The 18,603-nt window shown below is 39.6% G+C and overlaps 1 protein-coding gene across 2 annotated transcripts in view; it reads left to right on the forward strand.

Annotated features, from left to right (window-relative positions):
* Positions 1–18,603, forward strand: part of USP22 (ubiquitin specific peptidase 22) — a 113,111-nt gene that overhangs the window by 75,427 nt on the left and 19,081 nt on the right. For both annotated transcript variants that reach the window (XM_086622239.1, XM_086622240.1), the window contains 2 exons: positions 9,232–9,401; positions 16,320–16,467. In XM_086622239.1, the coding sequence (XP_086478365.1) occupies positions 9,232–9,401; positions 16,320–16,467 (318 nt within the window). The remainder of the gene's footprint in view (positions 1–9,231; positions 9,402–16,319; positions 16,468–18,603) is intronic.

Raw genomic sequence — 18,603 nt, forward strand, 5'->3', positions numbered from 1 at the left:
AAAGGGACACTCGATTCATAGCACTGCTGATAACTGCAAACTTAAATTTTCTTGGCACACACTAGCAGGTATGACAAAGAAAACGAATGGAAATACCAGCTCCAGGTCATCTCTTTGTGTTATCCTGTGACTCTCTTGTCTTACTGAAGTGGATGAACGATGCATTGAGCCACAAACGCAAAAACTCGGACACAGAATACCTATGTAGTCTAAAAATGACATTGAAGACAGCAGTTCTGATTCTAGCAGCAGCTGTTACCTGTTCGCCATCCCTTCCTGAGTGACAGCAGGACAGTTAATTTTGTTTTCCAGAGCTGTGTGGTAGAAATAGGGATAGAGGCATCAGGGCTCTGGCTTTTGCTACCCAGCCTGTGGCTTTTAGACAGCTGCCTGCACTGGAAGTTTGTTACAGTAGAGGGGATATGAGGGCTGACTGTTTTTCAGAGAGACCAACAGCTCCTGCACATCCCTCTTGTTCTATTCTGGCACTGGCCTTTTGCCCTGACCTGTGGTGAGCTGTATGAACCTGCCCAGAGGGGTCAAAGACTCATCGCTGTTTGCAAGTGATGAGTTCACCCCCTCAAGGTGAGACTCCTTTTTCTGCCAGCCAGACAAGGTGAACCGTTTTGCTGTGGAATCCAGCAGGTGCCAGCTCGGTGCAAAGGGAACATCCTTCTTGGCATCCATGAGCTGTTAGAAGGGCTTAGCTGTTGTGTGAAAATGCCCTCACCTTCCTCCTCCTCGTCAAAGCCAGTCACTACGTTTTGGATCACACTGTAATAGCGATCTGGATGTGTGAACAGTCATGGGATGAAGAAGTGGAGGGGGCATTGGGCACCTCTTCCAAGTCAGGGTCAGTGTACTGGGCTGTTCCTGATGGCTGACAGCTGCTTTTGGAACCACTCCAACACCTGGGAGTCCCAGACTCCCTTGTTGCAATGTTTTCTAACTGTGAGACAATTATTTTTAATATCTAATTAAATTTCACTTCTCGTGAGCTCAGTCTTTTTTTTATTACAGCCTTGGTAGGCCACAAGAGTTAATTACAGTTCTCTTTGCAGTGGCCTGTAACATACTTGAAAACTGTCAGCCTGGCTGTTCCTCCATCAGCGCTATCTTTTTTAATTAATTAACTCAACCAGTGAGTTCTTCAGTTGTTTCTCCAGTCTCAAATATTAATTTCATGCAAATTTTTCACTCATATTCTTGACTTCTCCCCAGTTTGAATAGATCTCTTTTGAAACGGGTGCTGAATTCCAGGCATCCAGCTGAGGTTTTTCCTGTTGCCGGGGCAGAATAGTTACCTCCCAGGTCTTCTCATGTGCCTGTTAAGTTCCAAAATGCTGTTTGTCTCAGAAATACAGCACAGTATTAACTCGTTTGGGTTGAGTTGCTATAGCCATTGCTCCTTATTTTGTGTTTGTCGACTTAATTTTCCTCGTTTCATTCTTCACAATTGTTTTTTATTGAATTTAATTGACTTCAGAGAGTTTCTCCAATTTAACAAGTTGCTCTTGAATTATTGTTCTGCCTTCCAATTACGTTTGCACTGTCTTGCTGTAGTTTGCCCCGTCTGTAAGGATAAATTATGTGATGTCACTGAAGCTATTGAACAAAAATAGTGGATGCAATCAATTCCCTGTTAATTGAGAGGCGTGGATAAACTAAATGCTGGAAAAGCAGCGTTGGTGTCTCTGTCCACACTAACTCATTGCAAATTCAGAGCAGCATGAATGCGTGCGGTGTCAGCGTGGGTCTGTAAACAGAACGAACGCGTTCGCGTGGCACCGTGCCCGAGCTAATGAGCCTTCCAAGAAGTACCAGGGAATGCAGTGCAGAGGCACTAAATCTGGTTGCATAAAGAGTGTAGCCACATTTATTTGATCTGGGCTACTTAATCTTGCCCGCACAGAACCAGCGCCGTTGTTTTTACGTTGCAGTGTGGATGAACTAGTTCATCCTCACAGACATGCTAGAAAATATGTTCATCTCTACTGCTGAACAGATGCTGCAAACATCGCTGTGCGTATATGCTGACGATTTAATGTAGGTAGCTTTCTACCTAATGGTAATTTTTCGTGGTTTTTTGGATGTTTTAAGGGAGAAAAGGATAAAACCAAGGACTTTTGAATGGCAATCCTAACACAACATAAAAAGGGATAAATCTGGAAGGTCTCCTGTGAATGTTGAGGTCACTCCAGAACTGCCCAGTTGCACACAAATATGCTAGAAATTACTGAAAAAAAAGACTTTGGGTTGTCATGTGAACCTGAGTGAAGTACTTGAGCATGCATTTAAGTGTTGCATTTTAGTCCTAATGCTTATACTGAGATTTTGCTTAGAGACTGCAAAACTGGGAAATACAAACTGACATGTTGTTTTGGTTTTTTTGAACCACTGGGTAATCTGAAAGATGGGGACTTGGCTCTCTTTCCTAAAAGCAAAACCACCCTTGACTAGTAAAGGTTACCTAAAGAAAAACAAGTAAGTAACAGAGCATCTGGTTAAGGTCACAGCTTGCATTCAGTGCATGGGATATATTTCCCAGGGTTTTTTTTTGAGTTGTCACTCAGCTATAGAGCACATTGTATCTGTTTAATTTCTTTAAATGGTCCCACCAACTCATCTTTGTCTCTGGGTGAAGTTGTGTAAATAGGTAAACAGACCAGTAATGAGGATGAATTCCACTTACTCTGTACAGCAGTGACTAGCGAAATGGAGAACTTTCTGGATTTGGGCAATTCATTCATCTAAAATAGTCTTTGTATTTATCACCTGCAGCAGAAGACAAGAAGGAATACTTAATGCATTCTTTTTCTTTCGATAGTTGATGATTGGGCTGTGCACGTGCCATTCATGGCGTATACTTTGCTCCAGTGTACCATCTTTTGTAGCTGGACTCCAGCATTTTCAACTGGAAACAAACTCAAAAGGACAGTTTTGTTTTGTACACATAAGCAAACTTTTTTCTGTTGAGCAATCTGTTATTTCGATAGTAATGGAAAAAATGCAGTGATCCAGAATGCTTTTGCCAGAAATTGGAAGGTTAAAGATGGGTTTTCATTTAGAATGCAAATATTTCTTTTTCCTGAGATACACTTTTTTCCTTCCAGAAAGTGTTTTCTGATGTAATTAATTGCCTTTCTGTCTGTGTAGGGGAGGGTAAAGTTGTAGTTCGTGGTGCAATGCATAATGCAATGTATCTAAAATAGTCCTATAATTTATTTTCTCTCTAGTGACAGAAGTTGTTCTTCATAGTCTTGTATTGACTGGTTCTGTTTTCATTGTCTGCCATGATTTAAATCAGTTTTCTTATGCATCTTGGTTCTTATGTTGGTTTCCCAGAAGGGATGGGGAGGAAACATGCCAATGTGAGGTCAGTATGTGTAAATAAAAAACCCCATCTCGTTGTTCTTGTGTGTTTGGATAGGGTAAGCAGTGGCAATAAATACAGCTACATTTACTTTCTGTTCTAATCCCAGTAGTCTACAGGGTAGATGTAACTTATGGTTCCCCTAAACGTGTGTGCAGGTCAGATATTTAAACTAACAAATGTGTCCTCCAGCTGCGCCGGAGTGCGTGTGAGTCTGTTAGGGCTTCTGGACGGAAGGGGCTGGCTTTTTGATCCCTGTCAGTGCCAAATGGAAGTATTTGTTTGTAATTAAAATAGGAAAAAGAAATCCAAATCTGTATAATAATATTATCTAAATACAATGTATTCTGTCATCCTCCAACCTTTCAAAACTGCAGGGTTCAGCATGGCCTGTGAATCTTGATGCATATACATATATACATGATATTTAATAAATAATGGAATAATATTGGAAGGTATTTATATTTTTATATATAATATAGCATATATAGAAAAACAGAAAATGTGTCATAAATCTTTTTTTATAAGTTAAGAAATACTACTCTAGAACTCGCTCCTGACTTGTGATTTAAAGGTTTTGCTCAAAAGTCAGGTAGAGCAGAACAGTGCGTGAAGTTCTCCAGGTTGTGCCTCGTGGTGATTGAATAGCTCGAGGGGGCTGGGAGAGGGGGTGGGTGGTGGTAGTGGTGTAGCTCCAGAAAGGGGCTTTGTTTCAGAAGGGCTTTACAATGATTCAAACTGAGCGATGACTAACATGGCAACCTTGAATAAGAAAAGGAGCCAATTCAGAAAAATAAACACAGGGGAGCTTCAGCACATTTTCAGCTGGATCAGTAGGAACCCAGATAGGAAAGATGATTGCCCATCTATTGTTTTATAGATGTTTCAAAGTTTGTACTTGCAGAACTTTTTTTTTTGCTTAAATTCTTTTTTCAAACTCACTATGTCTTCCTGAAGTGGTCCTGCTGGTGTGGCCTGAAACCCAACAGAATATCGTGTGGGCATTTTCATTAACTCTAGAAATACATGTTAAAGGGGGTGGGGAAACCCCCAAACATTTCGTACACTTCCATTCTGTGTACGCTTCTCTAGCAGCCTGTAGGCAGCATTTAACTTGGCTGCAGCAAAAGTTTATGTAGCTTTTCTTAAACCGTTGTCAAAATAATTTAATACCTGAATGTGTCATTGGTAAGTTTGGAAAAAAAAAAATAGTTCTTTAAAAAGATTTGAAAAAAAACTTTTCCAATACATTTGACTCATGTAACTGCAGAAGCAGGAATACTGTGGGTTTCATGCAGCCACTTAGAAAAGATTCTTCAACTGAAGTGGTGTGGAATAAATTTACCAAAAGCACGTTTGGTTTTTTGATAACTCACGTGATCACTAATGTCACAGAATGTTACGCTTTTTCCTGTGTGGACTCGTAGTTACACATATCTGCATACTGCTGCTTTCTGAAATGAGTCTTTTTTCCTTTTTTTTATTTCAAAAGGGATTATCTTCTGAGAAAAATTGCTGTCACTAACCCCATTAGCAAAACTATGCTGCTTCTGGCATGCAAGTGGAACGGTAGTGTATTGGCCTGGCTGGGGCCAGTGTTTGTAACAGATATGTTCTGGTAATGTATGGGGTGATCTGCACCTGAAACACGAGAGCTGAGAGAGAATTTGGGTTTATTTTTAGGTGCTAAGTAGTAGAGCAGTTCTTCCTTGAAATATGTTTTCAGCAAGATACTCTTAAGTGATGTTGCAATTCCTGTTGTATGAACGTAGGATGAAAACCCAAAATTGTTGTAGAAATCTTCCTTGTCATGCTACACTGTTTGTTTCCAAGGGTTATGTTGAACTCTCTTTAAATATTTCAGTGAGCCCTTCCTCAGCTTGCACTAACTTCTGATGCTGTCTGATGGAGCTTCAGGGAAACATCAACACCAGATGGGGAACTAGGAGGGCCAGGGGACAAAAAATTGCTCTGAGGTGATTCCAGACCTCTGTTTAATGTAAAAAGGATCTCAAGCTGACTGTGCTTTAGTGCATCTGAATGATTTTCTGATTGTTGCATTATACAGTGACCTGTATATGTTCTTCCTTCCAGAACCTTCATTCAAATAAATCACAGGTTTCTGTGTGGTAATACTTGTTTAGACTGGTTTGCCTGCTGTCTTTCCTATCCCAGCATGAAGCCTAGGTTTAGAGACAAACAGAACCTCTTCCAGGAGAGCAAGATAGGCACCTGATTGGTTTTTCTGTATTTTGTATTCATGTGTGGTCCTCTCATCTTCCTGCTTCCCTGTCTTTAATAGCTGTACAGTTGTGTTTCACAGACAAGTGGAATTTCCTTATCTCGTTTTGGTTTTTTCATCTCACCTGCGTGGGTGGACTTGCAGAACCAGTGTTCTAGATCTCCCTGCATCACAACAATCGTTGTTGCCCAGTATTGCAGATCTATTACTTCGAACATTTGGAAAAACGAAACCCGTTACTGGAAGAAGACTGAAGAACTGAAGCTGACAAAGGTAAGCCAGCTACTTGGAACCTAATTTTGAGACCGAATGTGAAAAGAATTGCCCAGATGGGTTTACCTGTGGTCAGGGCATTGCAGAAGTAGATTTCTTGCTGCATTGCTTTTGCCCTGCCTGCCCAGCATGTGACAGAACAGGAGTAGCGGTCGTACATCACGCATATGATGATTAAATGGTATTTTCTTTTTTATGATTATACCATACATGACAGTCTTGTCTTGACAGCAATATTAATTTATTCCAATATTTACATTTACATCAGCGAGGTTCAGAAATAAAACAGTCCTTTTCTGCTAACGACACTTAGCACAAGAGCACGCATTATATGGAGTATCTCACTCATTGCTCTTGCTCATTTCGGAAGCGGTTCATAAGAAGCAGAAGCGAAGGTAACACTGAAGCGCAGCAGAAGTTTGCAAAGTACCACAGCTTTGTTACTAGGGGTTGGAGGCCGTTGGCAATCCTTAGGCAGTTAGCCCACTCCTGTGTACAAGTACGGTCCACTGATGAGGTGCTGGTAGAGACAACTGTTGATGCTAGCAAGAGTGGACTGCTGCATTTGAGGTTTTGGCACTTTTTTCCTGTTAATTTATGACCCACATGTTACAATGTTTGGCTATTCCAGTTAAATATTGCCAGATTTTATTAATGGGGAGGGAGTAGGTGTGGCAGACACAAGTCTTTCACATTGTTAGTGTGTTATTGACCAGAATGCTGTATAGGCTTTAATTTTTAGCTGGTTTTCTTTCCAACAAAACTATTTTTTTCCCATAAAAGTTAAGCACAAGAGGATGCGTTGTTCTGAGTTCTGTCAGCTGTTTAGTTTTCCTACATCAAATTTTGATGTTTTCCAATATGCTGTAATTAGTTATGCAGTATCTCAGCTGTAGTTCAGTGCATCATACCTGTTTCATTTCAAGTGTCAGTTTAAGAGACAGTATAGCAGCTGCAGTCATTGCTCCCTCGAGGATAAGATTGGTGTATGCTCCTTTACATTTTTTTCCCTTTTCAGCCAAGTAAGTTCTCATGTTTTGTTAGCTTCACCATTTTCTTATTTTCATTAGGGTTTGGAGTATTCACGTTTCAGCCTTGTCTGTTTTGCAGGTTACTTTGTCTCGGTTCATTCAAGTGGAGTCGTAGCGTATGAAGCGCTGCATTTAGCCCCGTGAAAAACTGACACCAAAAGACCAAGCAAGTAGCGTAAACCAGGAGAGCCTTCTGAGTTTGACGCCTGTAACTAGTCCTCTGGTGGCAACTCTGAGGAAGATTTGGTTCTTGTGGTCACAGGGAAAGAAGGTCCAGCCACAGGCATGTAATAAACGATGCTTAATAAATGATTCCAAAAAGCTGCCTTTATGTGTTTGCTTTTACTTATGACTGCCCAATTAGATATCAGAAAGTGCTAGCATGAGTCTCTAGGTGTAGTACTGGTTTTCCACCAGTCTTCTGCACTGTGCAGGCTGACTTTGAATTCTGGAGCTAACCAGAGCGACTGAGTTTTCCAGAGTGAAATAGGGAGAAACTCCTGCTTCTCAAAATATCCTGGTGCATCTCAGTCATGTCCGGGGAGCCGTACAGGCTTCTGTTTGCACAGTCTGTGATGAAATTTTAAATGGAAGATACAAGGGAGAGGTAGGCAAGAGGTACCCACCAAGCGTTTCTCCACTTGCACAGCATGAACACCTTTCTGTTGTGATGTTGTTTGCAGAGACATGTGGACTGGGGTTTGAAATAGGATTGTGTACCAAGTTGAAGCATCACACCATATTTCAAGCTGCTGCAACAAATTATTTAACACTTTGCTAATGTTGTGCGTACACTTGTTGCCTCCCAGCATGAAAATAAAGCAAATACTTGCAATAAGCTTTTCTGCCCAGTAGAAGTTACAGTAATACGATGAGAAACTTTGTCCTGCGCTTTGAGTAAGCAGTAGGAACAGAAAGCTGTTGGAAGGAGGATGGTGTTGCATTGAATACAGGGAAAAATTTAAGAGTCCATCACCTACAGCTCAGTGTGCTGTTCAAGCTGATGTAGTGCCGTTTCTCTCCGGTAACATAGCAACTGGACCACACCTCCTCCTGCTGAAAGATGCTAAAGAGCCCTTGGAGCACTATCTGGTGTATTGCAAGGGAACTGCACCATTTTTAATTAGTACAGCATTGCTAGATGATACTTTTTTTTTTCTTTTCCTGTGGAATGGTGAGGAAATTCTTCATACTCTGTCAAGTAATTCTGTTTTTTGTTCACATTTCTGTAGTAATCCCATTTATATTTCAGAAGAGTACTATGTTAATTTTAAATTAATACTAGGATTGTATCTATCACTGCATTTTATCTTGTTTCTAAGTAAGTTTTTGATTAAAGTAAGCATTCTTGTCCACCTGATGCTCTTCTTGTTTAGTGCTCCTGTATGGTGGTATTATGTTAACATTTTAGAAGAATACTCAAAGATTTGAGCATGTTTTTCTTCTCGCTTAGACTTTGCAAATGACTGAAAAGCTTTCCCCACTCCTAACCTCTCTTCTGTTGTGCAACAAAAGAGCTTTCCTTTAAGCATCTTGATTCCCAAGCACAAGAAATCGTCTCTGGGCATTACTGAACATTTGACTTAAGGTGTGATGAATCCTCTTATGCCAAGTTGAATTTTTTGATGTATACTGTAGATTGATGTTTAACTTATCTAAAACAAGTGTGGAACTAGGATTGTTCAGAGTTTCTCTTTAAGGTGGTTGTGTTCAGATCTTGGGTTTTGTACAAAAAAAAAAAAAAACAACCAAACACCAAATACACTAAATCTGCATTGGATGTCACAGCCTGACTTTGTTTTGTTGAGGCTGTTTCCTTTGCTGCCTGTCTTAGAAAGATGATTGTTGCATTATAACAGTACAAAACCTTTTTCTGACTTCGTGACTTGTGTGAGGGAAAGCCTTTTAGACTATCTGAAAACATCTTCATTGGTTTATTTAAATGTACTGGTTTCTTACTGTAGCAACTTACAGTTGTGGTTGCACTTTGGTATCAGCCTGGGGAGGGGGCATGTTTTGGTGACGTATGGCAAAACAGCCATTGCAAAATAATGCTATTGGTGGTGGTGTACTTTGAGGTTTCCTTTTCTCTGAGAATTTAAAAATCCTAGTGTAGTTCAGAAAGCTTGTGGCGGCTTGTGACTTGAGTACATCAAAACCAATAGCTCACCTAAAATCTAAAACTGTGTACTTGGAGCTCTGTATATGCAGTAAATCTGTGACAATATTGTGAAAACTTTATAAAAATGCAAATATACCACGTTGTTAACTTGATAACGCTCATGCATCCCCTCCTCCTTCTGTCTTTATAGGTCTACGAGGGCTAATCAATCTTGGGAACACATGTTTTATGAACTGTATTGTCCAGGCACTTACCCACACTCCACTGCTGCGAGATTTCTTCCTCTCCGACAGGCACAAATGTGAAATGCAAAGCCCCAGCTCATGTCTGGTCTGTGAAATGTCTACGCTTTTTCAGGAGGTGAGTGCTGTTTGCCACAATAGCATCGCCTTGCCACAGATGTTGGCCATTTCATTCCCCAAAAGGAATTGTGCACTATTTGCAAATATAAAGGGGATGCAAATTATGTTTACCCTCAAGGTGTGGCAAAACAGAGCAACAGAGATTGAGTGAGACCCTACTGTCAAAAATACCCAACTGCTGAAAAGGAAGCTGTAGGCCTCTTAAGTTCTGTTCTTAAGTCACCCTTGTTTAGGCAAAGCTGGTATTGGAAATAATTACAGTGCTGCCTGCTCTTCTGAGGCTGATCTGCAAGTCTTTTGTCTTAAAGCTGAATGTGTTCTTTAATTAAAGGTGCAAGTTGTAACTGGAAAATGTGTCACAGGCTCTTTGGGTGATAATGGGAGTAAGAATAAAGCAGTAGCATATAGCCGTGTGGTTTAAGGCACTGGATTATGTAGGTCTGTATAAATATTTTAAAGATCTTGATTCAGTGCTTGCTAACAGGGAGAAACATCTTTGCCATCATCTCTTATGTGGAAACCCATTAATGGCCAGGAGGATGTAGAAAAAAAAGTGAATGTGTTGGTACAGTTTGTACCTTGCATGTACAATCTGCTCTTCTTTCTCTCTCTCGCTCAGGTGACTGGCTTTGCAATGTGCCTTTCTCTGTAGGTCTAATCGGTGCTGTATGAGACAGACACAGTCTTTTCCTTAATAAATAGTCACAGAACTTTATTAACTATCTTAATTCCACGTCAGTAATGTAAGGACTATGGCTAGGCATAGACTTCTCATTTTAAGATGAGTCTTCAGAAACAAACAAACAAATCCAGTCCTGTGCCTTTCCCTCAGTGATAGATCTGCTTGCCTGGTAAGTAAAAGAAAAAAAAAAAAAAAAAAAAAAACCAACTCAAACAAGAAAACCTAACCCAAAAAAAAGCTATAGTACGTGCTGTCACAGAGCATTTCAGATAGCTGGAGACGTCTATACATAGAGCGTATCTTTTGTGTGTACGTTGTCATAGAAGTTCATTCAAACCGAGACCAACCTAAAATAGCTTTACCTTTATCTTGTGATTTTTTTTCAATCTGATTTTACTTCTGTGCTTTTTTCACCAGAAGTGATTCTTTTTGGTCATTGCAGGTGAGTTAAACATGTGGAAGTTAGTCTCCCTTAGCTATTCCAATACAAAATTGTTTTCTGCTCGTACTCAGCACTCATGGAATTTGCAACTTTTCATCGTTCTTACCAGTCCTTAGTTGAATGGTGTACTACTTATTTTTTGATTTATTTTTCAATTATTCCTGAGTCTGTCAGGAAAGGAGGTAAAAACAAAAGGCAGGCATACCAATAGGTAGCAGCTGCAGGATTATTGAATCCAGATGTGTAGTTAAATCGGTAAATATCATTCTGCCTAGATAAAAACAAATCAGTCATGGTATAGAAGTAACAGTTTCTGTGCACTGTTAATATAGAAACCTATTTGCTTATTTTAAAAAAAAAGGTATTTTAGTCTTGATATCCTTCCATCAAATTGTGGTATAAAGTCTCATTCCGATGAATATCACTGCATTCTGTTTACACACATGCATTTTAAAAAAAAATCCCTTGGGAAACTGGAAATTAGTATTCACATTACAGATTGAGGTGCTGGAGGAAAGATCAAGACTGCCTAGGTCATGATTTTTATTTCCATCGTTGTCTGTGGAGCTCTGTTGATGGCCTAGGATGCCTTTTGCTAGACTACGTACAAGCATGTAACAAAGAAGGGGCTGTTATCCAAAATGGGGCCTAAATGCAGCATTCACATGAGTTTCAGTTGTAATCAAGTTTAATTTCACACACAACTTTGGGAATCTCAGCCTTCATTTTCCCCAATCAAAACTCATGCCTGTGCTTGCATTGGTTCTAGTAATCAATGTTCTGCGACATGAGGGTGTGTGACTGAGGGAAGTGGTACCAGACTGTGAAGACAGCCGTACAGAAGTCCCTGTCCTTTATTTCACGTTGAAATACTGCAGCTATGTGCTGTGGGAGGACAGCAAAAAGTGACTCAACCACCTTGAAGTAAAACTAGAGCCTAGTCCTCCACAAGCAAAACTGCAGTGTCTGTATCCAACTCGGTATATTTTAGCTTGCAAGCAGTAAATACCACATTATGTTCGTAGCTCTGTCAGCACTCGTTATAAAACTCTGTTTCCCAGTGACTTTGAATTTCTCTACATTCAGAATTAAGACCCAAATCTTGCATTTTTGGAGCAGACTGGTTATCTTTCATGTCCCAACTATATGCAGTGGTTATGAAGATTCCTAGGCTGTCTTTGCAGAGATGAGGTCTGGATGAAGGAAGGCTAACCAGTGGAGATTTCAGTGCTATGGTTAAGAATTCCTTTGTAATTGAATTACCGGGGAAACTTTAGTTCAGGTTCTATCTTGTTTTTACATAGCTTTCCCACCGGGATTAACTTGATGTAGTTATCCCAAGGCATTTTACTCAGTGACAAACGATCAGGGCAAGGGTTAATTTCATCTCCCCTCCACCCTTCTTTTCTGAAGGTGTGATCTTAGGCAAATGGAATGCCAGAGGATCTGGTGAATGCATGCTAGTAAGAACTCTGCAGGAGAAAAAGAGACTGTTTTGAGCATTAAATTAAACTTACTATGCATAAACAAGCAAGTTTTGCTATTTTGCTTCTTAAACAGAAAACGCTTGTGCCCTTTTTTTTTGTATAAGATCATTTAGTTACATAGGTTGTGTGATTTTTTTTTGTGATAAATAGGAAACTACAAAGTTCTTTTACCTTGAAGTAGGTTGATGATGAGTAATGAGTGTCAGATGGTTCTCAGAATTGAGGATTTTTTTTTTCCTGGTAGCTTTTCTTGCAAATATGCCAAGCATTGAATCTGTTTGTTTTAAAAATATCCGACTGCATCCATTAACATTCTCATTTGTGCTACTTGAAACCTATTTCTCAATAGAATCATGACATGAATTACACTGCATATGAAAAGGATTTGGGAGTATCAGATAGTGGTGAAACTGGATGGAGGGAAGATAGAACACACAGAATCCGTTCATTGAGCCTTTTGGCTGAAAGGGTTGGTGCACTACTTTTTAACTACTGGTATTGGTGTTTTAGTTTCGTGTCGCCAATGAAAATTGATTTCAAGATGGTCCACACTCTAATCTAAATCCTTTACAGAATGACCATTCCGGATCTGTGTCTGGGTGTACTCTGTGACTGGAATAGCGAGAATACCTGGGAATATGACAGAATGCAGTACATCTGCTCGGAGGTGTAAAGAACAAAGCTGCCTTTATTCCCACCATCACTCATCCTCATGAGCCTATCAAAGTGCACAGCACAACTAGGTGGAGAGTGGAGAAGTGAGGGCAAAAAGAAAAAGAAAGATGATTTATGGCTTTCAGATCTTAAAATTGTTACGCTCTTGGCTTATGTATAAAATAAGTTACAACCAAGGTACATGGGAGAAGTAGTAGTTAAGGCTCTTTACGTGGACAGAGACCTTGCATTTTGTAATGGAAAATACAGTTTGTGCCGATAAGAGTAAAAACTTTTCTCTGAAATTAGTGCAGAACATAAGAGTACATGGAAGCAGAATGTTTTTTTTCTGACTTCTTGGACCATTGCTCTTTGTTGGGAAACCTCCAGTAGGTGTTCTTTTATTCTGAAAGGCACATGTATTGCCCACTCCCTTTATCCATTGTAAATTTTCAGAACATTTAAAGTCTTAATTGAGAACCAGTTTCTAAGAGGAGGTTTTAGCTTCTCAAATTGGACTGGAGCCTGGGACAGGATTTATGCCTATAAATTCTTGATTACAAAGCTCGGAGACTGTTTAGTTGATACAGATGCAGGATAGATCAGATGTATCTGTTCACATAATTGGGAAACTTCTCTGCATGTGTGTTTGGCAGGAGGAGGAGAAGGAAGTACAGATGTGTGTGGCGATAGGGTTTTTTTTGTTGTTGTTATTTTAAACCTGACTGATATCTGTATATTTTTTTGTAACAATAATGCAAAATACAAAGCCTAGAATCCTCTAAAACCCCTATAGATTCTTCCTTTTAGAATCCAAGAGCCAGTGTTTTAAGTGCAAAAAAAGAAAGTTAATGCTACTGGGGTTGTGTGTTAAGAATGGAGGCTTTGAATCCTGGTTTGTTTTTTTTTTTTTCTCCCCCCTGTCCCAAACAGCAATTAAACAGTGTATTACCAAGCATTTTCAAATTGCTTAAGCTAGTTCCCTTCAGTATAAATGACTGATACTGCTGAATTGAAAACAAATTTAAACAAAAACTGTTTTAAATTATGTTTGGAAGAATTGCGCCATTGAAGTGCTTTAAAGGTGACTTGCAAATACATCATTATTCATATTTGCACGCTTCAAGGAAAAGGTTTGTATAATAGTGATTGAATAAGACTTTACATGGACTTCTTTCCTTTTTGTGAACTGGAACAGCTCTGATAGGCCGTTCTTCCCAGCAACAAGGAAATGACAGAGATGGGATGGATGTTTTATATATTCCAGTTAAAATATTGCTTTTGAATGTGCTCAGATTCTTTTGTTTCATTTCTGATTTATTAGAATAGTGAAGCTTTCTCCCTCTCCCACGTATATTCAATAGCATTCTTACTAGATATGTTTCTAGTTTTTGTGTGATAATAGCTAATAATTTGATAAAGCTTCTTGTTAGATTCTTCTAATCCTAATGAAGCACTAGAGAATGTAAAATCTGCTGGCAGGTCTAGTGTCTGCAGTGGAGTAATTACAGAGAGTGCTGTTGGTTAAAATGACCGGAGAGCCCTGGGACTAATTGTAAGGGATGACAGAACAGAGAAGTCCTATTGCTGCAGTTCCCTGAATTATGTTGAGTAGCAGCTGCGTCAGCAGATTTCAATTACCATACTACTGCTCCAGTCCCTTGGTGTCGTTCTGGTTGGCATCAGAGTTAACTATTGATCTTTTTATTTATAGAAGCACTGTGTGGTGTTTGGCTGCAGAGGTATATCTTCTTGTTTGGAAAAAGCAGAGCTTGCAATAAAGACACTTCTTTGCAAGGAAATACACTAAAACCCTGTAGAAAACCCTACAGATGTGAGGTCTGGATGAGAAGATGGTGCTTATCTTTTGCCTACTTGTCCCTTAAAATGCAGTATGTTTTATCTAGGCAGGTTTGTAGCACAGTGCCTGTGCTTGCACCAATATAAAATGCTCAGAGACTGGACAAGGAGAAAGTTAGGGCTGGGGAAGGAAGCCCACTTTTCCAATGAGAGTGAGAAATTATATACTGCTGCATTTTTAAATCTTATTTTTGTTCTGTGTATTTGCTGCTTACTCTCTTCTGTTTGGGAAGAGTAACTGGAAATAAACCACCATGGATTTGATAGGATCTTGGCAAAACACAGTCGTGGTGTTGCAGGCACCCTTTACTGGCAAATACCATTTCCAAAGGTTAGGGAAGGCAAAATGACTTACAAATTTTCACTAATTAAAAATAAAATGTTACCCTGTTAAATACAACCTGAAGCCCAAGTGGGTAAACTCTTCTGCCCTTTTCTGGCTCCGTGCAGGGACACCACAAGCCTCTCTGCTTTGCTTTTGGAACCGTGTCATGGTGCAGGGGTTCTTGAACAGATCCAGAAGTCAGCTTGCTCAAGAAGGGATTGTTAGCTTTAGTCTCGGACTCTGGGTGCCAGAATTGGCAGCAGAAGCGAGGACCCAGGAAGGTGAAAGTAGAAGAGCTGCAGCAGTAGCATTTGGATGGAAATGGAGAGGGTAAAGGAAGGAGCTGAGCCTCGACCCAGGGAAACACAGACCCTTAGTGGGGAGGGGTGGGGGGATGGCATGATTTTTTGGTGGGTTTTTGGTGTGGTAGGGTGGTTTTTTTTGTGGGTTTTTTTGGTGGTTTTTTTTTTTAATGGGACCTGGCTGTTTTTATTAAAAAAAAAAAAGGCATGAATTTCTGTAGGCAGTTACTTGTCCTGCTCTTCTGCTCTGATGTACCTCCCCACCTGTGTCACCACTCAGCAGTGCCGTTTCACATCACGGTTTTGCTGACTGAATAATTTGTCTGTGCACTCTCTAATAAGCTTCTGGCAAAATCACCTGGGGCAATTTCAGTCGCTACAGTAGCCAGTTCATCAGGTTTTGACTGAAGTAGATTTAAGAAGCAGATGCCGGAGCTGGTCCAGGACCAGAACTCTGGCAGTGGCACCCTGCAGGAGAGGTAATGGGCATCTGGCTTTGGGGGTAGCTGAATGAGGTGGTACCTTCAGCTCTGCAAACAGCTGGGCTGAATAAAGTTGTTTCTAAAGCCTTGTGCTGTTGTAGCTGTACAGTGAAAGACCAGTACTGGCATGAGGCTGCTATCCTGCTTATAAATTTTTCCATAAGATAGGACTGTGCACAGCAGCTGGATGCAGAGCGTTAACCATGAGTTGGTTCAGGGGCTGGCTGACAGTTGGCATCCAATATTCTCATCGTCAGTGTTTGTCTGGATTTTTGGGGGGCATTTTGTGAACGAAACTGCTGATCTCTTGCAAATGTAGGATTTGTTTTATTAAAGATTTATTTCTTTTTTTAATAAAAAGAAATTATTTATTTTAAATAAAAGCCAGTGGTGTAAGTAAGGGTTTTTTGAGTTTGTGTCTGTGTTTCCTCCCTCTGCCCCTGCCTTTTTTTGGCTGATCCATCACAAAATGAAAGGGGAGAAAACTGAGGTGTTCAGTTCTGAGATCACTTCTTCAGTAGCCTGTGATAAAAAGCCATCTCTGTGTTTTATTATTAAGGCCATCAGAATTAAATGATTTAAATTTATTTGACTAATTGCACTCATTTAAGTTTTTAATAATTAAAGGCACTGAGGCTGTGTAACTTGTTAACAGTCATGTCCTTTTCTTTGCTTTGAGCAGTTTTACTCTGGGCACCGATCTCCTCACATTCCATATAGGTTATTGCACCTGGTATGGACTCATGCACGGCATTTAGCAGGGTACGAGCAACAAGATGCACACGAGTTCCTCATTGCTGCATTAGATGTGCTACACAGACACTGCAAAGGTAAGGCTTGCACTGCATCCTCAATCAACAAGGAATATTGGATCAAAAGGAGGTAGAACAATCTCTTCTTAAATCAAGTGTAGTGTCTTCCAGTACAGCAGTCTTAGCACATTCCTTTAAAAATGTTTGGTAAAGGAAAAGACTTCTAAATAAAGAAAGCATTCCCACTGTCAAAAATTACCTAGAGCTGGAAGCAGACAAGCTTGTACATTGATTTGAATCACCATCGTGTTCTTCACTTACTGGTTGTGAGTCACTTATCTTTTCTTTTAAATTGCCATTTTAATTCTATTTATACTTGAGATAGTTAGAACTCTGAGTAAGAGTGTCATGGGACTGATGAAATAACAGAGGAGGCTATGGCTATTCTACTTAAATATTTTTCTACTGTATTTATGATGCCCAATTGCTTACAGAAACGTGAATAAGAGAAAAATGAGTCTTTGGGTTTGGTATGTCGTTTTATTAGTCTGTATATAAAAACATATAATTGTACAATACAGTAAAAATATTCAATGACATGCTTTTAGAGATGAAGTAGCTAAGCCTTGAATTGGTTTGGTAATATCATATGAAATTATGTATTTCGTGTTTGTTAGCTGAACTAAATCTGAAGTGAAAACTTCCCAATCTGCCAATGTTTGACCTCGCTTGATTCATGTACTCAAGCACAGAGATTTTTACTATTCTTGTCAGGGAAATATAGTAGGGCTGATACTAGCAAAACAAACAATCCTTAGTCACTAAAAATAAGCTTTAAAGCACTTAACTTTCCTCTAATGCTCTTAGAAAAAGCACTTAGAAGTGAGTTTTTTTGGCTTCTCAGAGGACTGTCAAAGGGAAGACTGCTACTGCTGCTTTGAAGCATTTTGAAGTCTTGCTTTATCTTCGAGATAGTCTTACGTGGTAGCAGCTGTGCTTGTTCAGGTTCATAACAGGTGTCTTCCAACAGAGGCTTCTCCAAAAAGAGTACTTCTAAGGACAGGAGTACATAGAGCAGTTCTTTTTTAATTGGTAATATCTGTCATTTGACAATCACTGGCTGAAATTCCATAAGCCTGATGAAACTAGTGTTGAAGTACTGCAAGGAACAGAGTCTGCCCAAACACTGACCTCTCGCTTCTTAACGCCGAAATACTGCTTGGTTCCTGTAAAGCTTCTGAACCATCGATCTGACAAATCTTGAGGCTTTTTCGTCATCTTTGATATAAAATGGTGTTTGTGTTTCTTCTAGACCTCCCAATTAGTTCACGAAGAAGTAGTATTTTCTTCTCAGAAGAATTGTAAAGAAAAAACTTGCAACAGTAAGGGTTGCTGAGCTCTTCTCAAATTGATAAAGAATCTGAAAAGACTTTTTTTTTTTTGAAGTGTGGTTTGGCTTTAAATGAGGAATCTCTGATGTATCTTTTGGAATTACCAACAAAATCAAGCTTTCAGCAGCTTCTTTACCCTTGATTCTGTTTGGCCTCTCCATCCTAAACAAAAATGAAACTGATCTGTCCGAAAACTTAAAAAAAATTATATGTTGGACTCTCTTTTTTGGAAAGATTGTGTGCATGTGTATGGATTCTTTTACTACTTGGATAAAGTGTTAAAAACACTGACTTCTGAATTGGTACCAGGTTTCATAATGGTTTCAGCCAGCTTGAATTGAGTTTAGGGAGTTTTGCACCTTTAGTTCTGAGCTTTTGTGGGTTGTGGGAAAGATACTGTTTACACTGAAGGACGGAAATTCAGTTATTTAAATGGGTAGTCTTAAATTTGAGTCTACTTGTGTGGACATAACTAAGCTGTTACAGTGCTACTAGTGGGAAGGCGTTAGCACTAGATCCTTGACATCTGTGCACCCAGGTTTTTACATTTGCTTCTGAAGAAACAAAGAAACTTTTATTAAACAATGGTGAATAATCTCTACCACATCAAGGTAATTTAAAAGAAGTGGTTGAGCAGTTGTGTGGGAACCAAACAAGTTAATCTAAACCAGAATTTCAAGTATGGTCATGATGAACCACTTTTGGAATGAACTACTTTGCTATGCAATGAGAAAGCTTTCCTGCTTACATACCTATGTGTGCACACAGGCACACACACGTGCATGCGAAGCATGCATAGGTAAAAAATATTATTACTAATACT

Source organism: Tauraco erythrolophus, chromosome 17 (assembly GCF_009769465.1).
Source record: "Tauraco erythrolophus isolate bTauEry1 chromosome 17, bTauEry1.pri, whole genome shotgun sequence".
NCBI lineage: Eukaryota > Metazoa > Chordata > Aves > Musophagiformes > Musophagidae > Tauraco > Tauraco erythrolophus.